The following is a 9318-nucleotide window of genomic DNA, read 5'->3' on the forward strand; positions in this document are numbered from 1 at the left end:
GTTAGAGTAGTTAATTACTCCTTTAATTAAGGAAATTAGTTACAAACATGTAATTCAAATGAATTAAAAATGTATCTCGCTTTGTCAATTAATTAGATACATATATTTGTCGAGCAAAAATACATGTATCAAACCAACAAATTCCGGTACAAAAAGTAGTATTCAAACTAACGTAAATACGAGTAATTAGGACATAAACTAGTGGTATTTATGTACTAATTTGCCCTAAATAAAATGTTATTTTCCATTATTATTCATTTGGTCAATCTCAAATTATCCTCTTAGAAATTGTAAAATAGTTACGAACCTCACCACATAAAAAATAAAAAAAATAAAAGAATTCAATAATTTTGTTTAACTTTGAACAATCTACTTATTTTGAATTATGATTTTTTTTTTGCACCAATTCAGTCATGTAGAACATTTGAAATTAGGGACAATTTCAGAGACCTCTATTCAGGTTTGACCTTATAATATTGACCTCCCTTGTGGTTTACAATATTAGATTTATCTCTCTTGTTTTGATTTCTTTGCAACAGAACTTTTAATCTATTTATATTATTATTAATTTAAACAATTGTAGTTTGACTAATTTACCCTTCCAATATACTTTTTATTTAATTCAATTTTATAAAGAAAAGATATTGAAATCCAACAGCAATATAATCAACTCTCTCTAAAAAAAAACATAGAAAAACTGTCAGTTTCTTCACTCTTCACAAAATCAATAATTACATCATCGTTCTTTGATACGAGGAAGATATTATTCCCAATTATAAACCAATTCAAAATTATTATTGATGCTAAGTTGTCTACATTCCCATAAAAAACAACAAATAAATAATTAGAGAAAGAATATCTTGCAAATGACACTTTTTGTGAACACCGTCTATTCATCAAAACATGAATAATCGATTTGGAATACTATAGTTTCTTGAACGTGTTCTTGAATACAACTAATGAACATGTCTATTTATGTGAAAAATGAACAAAACTTGCAATAAGATGGACATAATCAATAGTCATGTGTTATTTTCCACGACTACAACCTATTGTGAACTTACATTTTCATCCAACAACAAAATAACTGTTGACAACCAAATTTGGTGGTTGATCTTTCGAACAAAGGAAAAATTCATAATATGATTATTTTCTAATCCAGTGGCAACTAAAAAGGTGTTGGGACTTGGGAGACGATGAAAATGAAACAGTTTTTTAGAAACATTTGAAGAATCTTTAAAGGGTATATTAATAAAGTTAGTAAAATTAGTCAAAATATAATTATTTAAACTAAAAATAAATAGTTTAAAAGAATTGTTACAAAAAATTAAAATAAGGAATGTTAATATAATATTGTAAAGCACGAGAGCGAAACTTAAGGAGAGTTCTTTGAAATTATGGTCAAAGTCTAAAAAAAAATAAATTGTGTAAATACACAATTTATTTTATCATATTCTCTAAAATTCACCATCATTTGAAAAAATTTCAAAAATCTATACTCTCTCGTATTTTGGGATACATCACTCTTACGTGATATATTGGGACAAATTGTCTTATATCAACAAATGTAATATATTAAGACAGAATGTGTCGAAACGTTGAAAAATTTATCGGGACAAGTATGTATTGCATCAACAAAGGCAATTTATTGAAACGCGATGTATCAGCCATTTAGTGTTTGTCACAACCCGAGCCTACACCCCGAAAGCGACACGACATATAAGACTCCGAAAAGTCTCATAAAAGCCTCATAACATTCGATATAAGGAAAATGGTACAGAATTAAAATTTTCTTTAAAACCATACAATTAAAATACTCATTTAAACATTCAAAAATAGCGAAAGTCATCGTCTCACATGGCCATCTAAACAACATCTTGAAAACTAAAGTAGGGACACGACCCTTTACAATCGAAAGACTAACAAATGTCTATTACATGAAAGAAATGGAAACTACAATACTTGTCATCGATCTATGAGGACATACCACTTTGCCTTGGAAGAATCTCAAATCCAAGCTTTTACTAGAGAGAGTCAAATCGAGTACCAACCCCTACACTTCATAAAGGTAAAGAATATGGGTTAGCACAATTAAGTACTAAGTATGATAACCATGTTAAAACATGCTTAAAACGGACATTTTATTAGAAAGTCATGATATATGCCATTTTGAGAAAACTTTATGAACATAAGCATAAGAGGCATAACACAAGACATAATCAACATACAAGACATTTCATTACCTTAAGCTTTCACCTCAAGTCCTCAAGCTATACTTTATGCAATGTATGAATAACGTCTCATACCACTATTCACACTAATTACCACCTCAAGGTCACAAAAAATGAACTTACCTTTCAACCTTTCCATCTTTACACAATACTTATACATAAGAGACATAAACATTACATAAGTCATATCATTACATTAGTACCATCATTTAGGGCAACCCTAAGTCATACTTGTGTAATAAATAAGTATCATCCCATACTACTACTCATACTAAGTACTCTTTTTAAGTCACTATAGATAAGGCACATTCATACTCAATAAGTCATGACAAGGAAGTAACTCATAATACAATCCAAATATAACATGCATTATTACATTAAATACATAAGTCAACATTCCCCATTAACTTCATTAAGAACACCTTCATTCATTAGACATTAAACCAACATTCTCCATTAGCATCATCATAAGAGCATATTCATTTCATTTAACTTTATAACGTAAAGGAACACACCATAACCCCTCTCAAAGCCTACTCGTGCAATGCATGGATGACATCCTATACTACCACCCATACTAAGTAGTGTATTCTTGAGAAGCCATAACTCATTAACATTCTTTGTGGGGGTAAGCCTTAACCGACATAGACTATATGAGCAATTCATGGAATTTCGGTATCACCCTCACCGGATAAGGAATTCTTACTTGCCTAAGGTAGGACCATTACTTTTAGTTTAGGTGGATCCACTAGCTAGACCTATGCGGGCACATAGTTGGATAAGGAGATTACTACTAGATACCCCGCCTCAACTCACAGATGAGCATCTATCTCAAGAGATTGTTACTAGATACCCAGCCTCAACTCCCGGATGAGCATTCATCTCAATTCATATCCACTTAGTTCTTAACATTATTCCCCACAGAGTACTTAACATTCATTACATTAGTTATCATTATGGGATAAAAGATTGTTACTAGATACCCCGCCTCAACTTTCGGATGGGCATCCATCTCAAACTTAACATTCATTCATTAGATACCCCATAGATTCAAAGATGAGAATAACTTTTCAACTAAGAATTCCATATTGTGAGAAAGTCCTTTCACAACATGTTATTATCATTCATTAGAGTACAATTGAGAATAACCTTTCAATCAACCCATCATCATTAACATAATCATATAAACTTCATTAATTAGTCATTCATGAGTGTGTATGTGAGAATCACCTTTCACATGTTGTCGCATCATTCATAGGTGTTAATTGAGAAATAACATTCAATCATAACACAGTTACATTTTAAACATGATCATAACACTTTCATTGAGATCACACACATATATACTTCACATCATAATCATACATAATCCTTCATGAAATTGCCCGTTAGATACTACAATAGATAAGGAAATTGACATGATTCTAAGATACTACAATTAACATAATTCAATAACTAATCCAATATAAACACCAATAATTCAATATACTTGCATAATCAACCAATTCCCAATCTCAATTCACCACTTAAGAATTTGGGGAAAAACATGGGTTCTAGGAAGAAATCATTTTAATTCATATTTAAAACCACAACTAATTCATAATTCAATGCAATAAAGCCTTTGAAAATCGTTTGGAATCGAACTGTCACGACCCGATTCCTCGAATCATGATGGCACCTACTATAACCCACAAGTAGGTAAGCCAACCCGTAACTCGGAACAACAAGTAATGTGTCTGAGGGCAGAAACTAAACAAGAGTAGGCAAAATTCAAGATAACAACATAAACAGACGGAAGCAAACCAAAACATTTATACAAATAAAGATCCCTCCCAGAACTTGGAAGTCACTAGTACAAAGCTACTAAAAAAATGAGTACAAGTCCCAAAAGTGGACCACAGAGAATGGATTGTCTCGAAAGGTAAAAGACAAGTCTATATACACAGATGGAGACTGAAATAGTACAAAACGTCGTGTGCTCACCCCCGTCTCCAGATCAGACTACTCCAAACTAGATCAACGCTGGCTACTGGTGCTCGGACCTGCATCACGAAATAAATGCAGAGCGTAGCATGAATACCAAAACAACAGGTACCCAGTAGGCATCATAGTCCAACTGAACTTGAAAAGTAAATGCAATATGAAAAGAAAGAATAACACAAACCGAAGTCAAGAACGAAAATCTAACTAATAATGGAATGCACACGAGTGTAGAAAGAACTAACTAAAGTAATCTATAAGCTAACTACACCTAACTGGACCCCATAAGCCCAGAAGGTACACTTGTGCGCAAGTTAAATAAAAACCCGAACGGACCCCTATAAACCCGACGAGTACACAAAATAACAATAACTAAAGAGAATTGCATATAAGAACCCAAGAACGGAGAACATCGAATCAGAACTTCAACCCCAATTAGTAAAATCTGACAGTATGGAGACTGGACCTCAAACCGAATGCTCACCAGAAGTACCCAAGTAACTAATCACAAGTATCAAGTAACTGAGGCCGAAACTCTAACCGGATGCTCTATATAAGTATCTGGGCAATAGAGGTCGAACCTTAAACCGGATGCTCTATATAAGTATCTGGGCAATAGAGGTCGGACCTTAAATCAGATGCTCTATAAAGGTGCCAATGTAGCTGTTGAAAGAATTATAATCCATTCATGCTCATAAATGTCTATGGAACGCCGTCCACACTTAGCCAATCAATGTAAGTCCTTGGAACCGAATTGAAAATCAAATTTCAGTTGCGAAGCAGAATTAGTGTCACCGACGTAACTCGTAAAATCGTAACATCGGGAAAAATAAGGATAACTATAGTCGGAGCAAGTGTTTCGCCTAACTAAGGCCCAAACTATCAGACTCAAGCCTACTATACCAGTCTACGGGGATCTAAGCCGGCCGAGCGACGTCGGGAAAAAACTAAGGCCTATCGGATTCGAATGATGTATTTCTAAGGCAAGCCCTAGTCAAACCTAAACTAAGGCCCAACATGTTTCAAATAAACAACAATTAAGCATGCAAGCACTCCACATAACGAGTAGGGTCAGTTAATAACAAAAAGCATGCTCATAGTTACTAGATAATTCTTAAAATAGGCCGAAAACATGATTTCTAAACACCTATGCATGATTCAATAACTACCCAACCCAAATCCCAACTAATCAACATGCATTCACATTTTCGAGTTCAATCTAAGAGAGGAAAATCGTAGCCTACCTGTAGGCCGATCACACGCGCTCCAAAATCACTTCTCTAAAGCTTTTCCTTTCCGAACTGCCTCGAAACGCTACCCCGCTATAAAAAATAGAGTCACAATGTTATTACAGTCATTTAGACACCCATGCCAAGATTGAAAACTAAGGTTTTCAGGAAACATTGGGGATTTGAAATCAACTTTGAAATTGGCTCCTTGAAAGAAACTAAGTCAAAAATGAAGACTATCATACCTTTAGTAAGAATTCCCAAGAAATTTGAGGAAGAAACACCTTGAATCCACAAACCCTAGCTCCCACTTCTTCTTCTTCTTCTTTGGGAACCTCTAGAGAGAGAATTTTTTAGAGGAATAACTCTTTTGGTTTGATTTGGGTTTTGGAGAAATAAGGAGTAAATGACTAGTTTTAAGACTTAAAACTATATATACTAGTGATATAAAACAATTAAAACAACCCCACTAATTAATTAATTAAAATGAAATTACTTAAACACCCTTAACTAAGGCAGTCCCGTCAGGGACCACATTCATTTTGACGGGTCGTGAGGGGCACCATGGCTCGTGGTGATGCCCGTGGTCCCTTGATCAGTGTGCCTCTCCACCTTGCCAATCCCTCAAGGGCCTAAGGGAAGACCACGAGTGTAGCGACCCTTTTTAAAGAGACCTAACTTATACTTGCGACATTCAAAAGCGATTAACGAGGGCATACTGATTCGAATCTAGTAGAGGGATTAGATTTATAATGACCTCCGAAAAGTAATTTAAGCAAATAACCGACGAGCTTTTCATGTATATGTATTATCCTCACACTCAAGGATGAAATAACAAGAATATTACAAGCTTCCGAGTATCGAAATCAGTCTGTTCATGCTTTACACAAACATTTGAAACAAATAGTAAATTTAGTATATTACAAGACTTAGGTTTACACACCCAAAAAGATAAAAATGTATAGCGATACTTATATTACAACCCATGGTGACATGACCAAATCAACACTTACATTCTAATGTAAATATACAAAACATAGATCATGTACAAGTCCCAAGGTTTATACAAAATATATATGGCTATATGCAAATGTGATCTTCCTTAAAGCTTTCAAAATCTCCATCTTCAATGGCCAACTTCAAGCATCTTCTCGATCATTCCCTATGATAGAAACAACTATCGTTAAGCATATAGCTTAGTGGTGTAAAAACTACAGGTTCGGAGCTCTCAAATTCACCAAGTTATCATTCTCAAGTAAATGGCAGCATAATTGAACATAATAAATAAATCAAGTAAACAATATATAAAGAGTATCAAGTTCGATATTTAAAGATCCAAATGTCAAGAACGCTCATAGCACAGTTTTCCAAGAGATTCAACAATAAGGCTCGCCTAATATATACATCATGTCGTCACACCAAGCACAAGCATGTATCAAGAAGGGTCAAAACCCAATAATCAAGAGAACCAAGAACCATATTAAAAATGGCTTTCTAGTTCGTACTTAAAATAGACAACTTCCATTCTTAAGACGGACTAAAAATCCAAAGTCAAGATAGTAAATAATCCGAATGAAGAGGCATGCCAAGAGTGACAAAGTCACAGCCACAAGAAGGACAGGGTCCCAAAAAGAGTGTCAAGTGATCAAACAATCCGTACAAGTGGGCGAGTTACACAAGCATCTTTAATGTATTAAAGAATACCAATACGACTATGCAAAGTGACAAGAGGTAACCAAGGTACCAAAGTAAACTTTCAGATATACCAGCAGGTAAAAAAGAGTACAAGTATAAGTTTATACATAAACCTCAGTTCTTTAGCACAAAAACAGTCCAACACGACTTCACGAGTTTAAATCGTAGACTAACCAGCGTATCAAAATCTTCAACTCGTACACGAGGATATACAACCTTAAAAAATGAATTCAATAACTTATTTACTTTCTAGTAGCTCAATAATGATGGCGTAACACAGGGTTATCATCACAAGTAAGCCTAGCCTGTACAAATACGACTATACTCCCAAAACAGATATTCTGCCCAATAAACGCACTTCATGTCGCAACTTAGATTTGAAATAGAAAACGGCCAAAATGGAATTTATATCCTTCATAAAAAATGTAGGTACATCTCTTCAGTTTGCAAATAATCAAAAATCACCGCAAAATATGCTTTGTACAAAAAGATATAATCAAAATACTAAGAGTTGAACGTACATGATTTCTAATTCCAGAATCTGGACAGAACTTGTCATATGTTGCATCCCTTATTTCGTATCCATAACAACTAAATTAGAATTTTACATAAACACAAGAGTTGTAGGTCTACGAATTAGCTTTCCAAAACATATTTATTCACTGTAAACTAAGTTCATTTGAATGAGATATGCATAAAATACCAAACACTACCCAACTCAGAAGCAAATTTCGTCACTTACCAAAAGGAAGTGTGTGTGTGTGACGAATTCCAGCCAAAAGGACTTAGTTTTTCTCTTGATTTTGAAGAATAATTGTTTACCTAATGTTATAATGTTCTTAGACTTGAGGGAAAACGAATTCAATCAAAGGAGGTGTAAAGATATGTAGCTACAAAAGTTATCCTTGTCACATGGGCAGATGTCACCAAAAGGGGCCGCCCAAACAAATAGATGGCTGCCCAAAAAGCATACATATATAACTATATTTATGTACTTAATACTCACACTTCCAATGTATAAGTATAATTATATAATTACGCAAATACCCCCATACAATACCTTAATTTACGATAACAATTTATGCTAAGCAAGTTTGCAAATCACAACATTTCAAGTTCCAAAAATGAGAATAAAACATATTCTAGTAATTACGAGATGATGTAACAACATGCGACTATTTGCTTAAGAATTTAGGGGTGTTACAACGAGACCTCCTACGATCCGTGGTCAAGACCACGAGTCGTGGTGATGGTCGTGATCATGAAGGCAGTAGCTTGGCCTAGTTGCCTTGCTTCCCATGCAACCAAGTGATCTTCATGACCACTTATATGGACCGTCTAGGGCACCACGACTCGTGGTGGTGCCCGTGGTCTTTGGGGCAGTAACTTCCTCAACTTTGCACAACTCCCTCCAAGCTAAGGCAACCCCACGAGCCTTTCCATGGCCTGTGGTCATGACCATGAGCCGTGAAGTGACTCGTGAAGGGAAGCCTTGGCTTGGCACCTCACAAGGGCACACTGCCATGCCAACCACGGGTGGCACCACGACTCGTGGTGGCCACCACGGGTCGTGAAGACCCTCGTGGTCATGGTAGGCAGTGGCTAAGCCTAGTTTTTAGGCAGCCTTGGCCCCTCACCATGGCCTACACCCAAAAACCTTAGCCCTTAACCCTTGACGTTAATCCTCACGTTTAGGCTCTAGATCAACCTATCATTTTCTGAGTCGTTACAATGATGTATCCAAATTTGGGACGCAATATATCATGACATTAAGTGATGCATATGATATTCTTAAATTTTAAGAAATTTTTATAATTTAAGAAAAAGTAAGAATATAATGTAATTAATTCTCGACGAAAAAAATTAAGAGCAAGCATAAAAAGTGTCATTTGCATGAATGAGTGTATTTGGGGCCTGAAGCCCAAATACTTGGAGAAATGGACCGAGATTTATAGCCAATTTGTGCCTGAAATTGTCTCTATTTAGAGGCTCAAAAAACTCTTTTTTCTTTTGTAAAAAAAATAAAATAAAAAAGTAGTAAGTTTATTTTGCAAGTTTGGGTTGCACTGTCTTCTCTCTCGTCTGCCCTAGCTTGCTCGCTCCTCTTCCGCGATCTCCTCGTGTTTTCTGCAACCAAACTGCTGTACGTTTGTTTATGTTTCTCTCTTTCGTGTTCCCCCCCC

The 9318-nt window shown here is 35.2% G+C and overlaps 1 protein-coding gene across 1 annotated transcript in view; it reads left to right on the forward strand.

The window, feature by feature from the left end:
- The first annotated feature begins 6004 nt into the window (after positions 1–6004).
- Positions 6005–9318, forward strand: part of LOC125872264 (cullin-1-like) — a 9847-nt gene continuing 6533 nt past the window's right edge. The window contains exon 1 of the mRNA XM_049552978.1: positions 6005–6040. Coding sequence (XP_049408935.1) covers positions 6005–6040 — 36 coding nt within the window. The remainder of the gene's footprint in view (positions 6041–9318) is intronic.

The sequence above is a fragment of the Solanum stenotomum genome, chromosome 8 (genome assembly GCF_019186545.1).
Source record: "Solanum stenotomum isolate F172 chromosome 8, ASM1918654v1, whole genome shotgun sequence".
In the NCBI taxonomy this organism is placed as follows: Eukaryota; Viridiplantae; Streptophyta; class Magnoliopsida; order Solanales; family Solanaceae; genus Solanum; species Solanum stenotomum.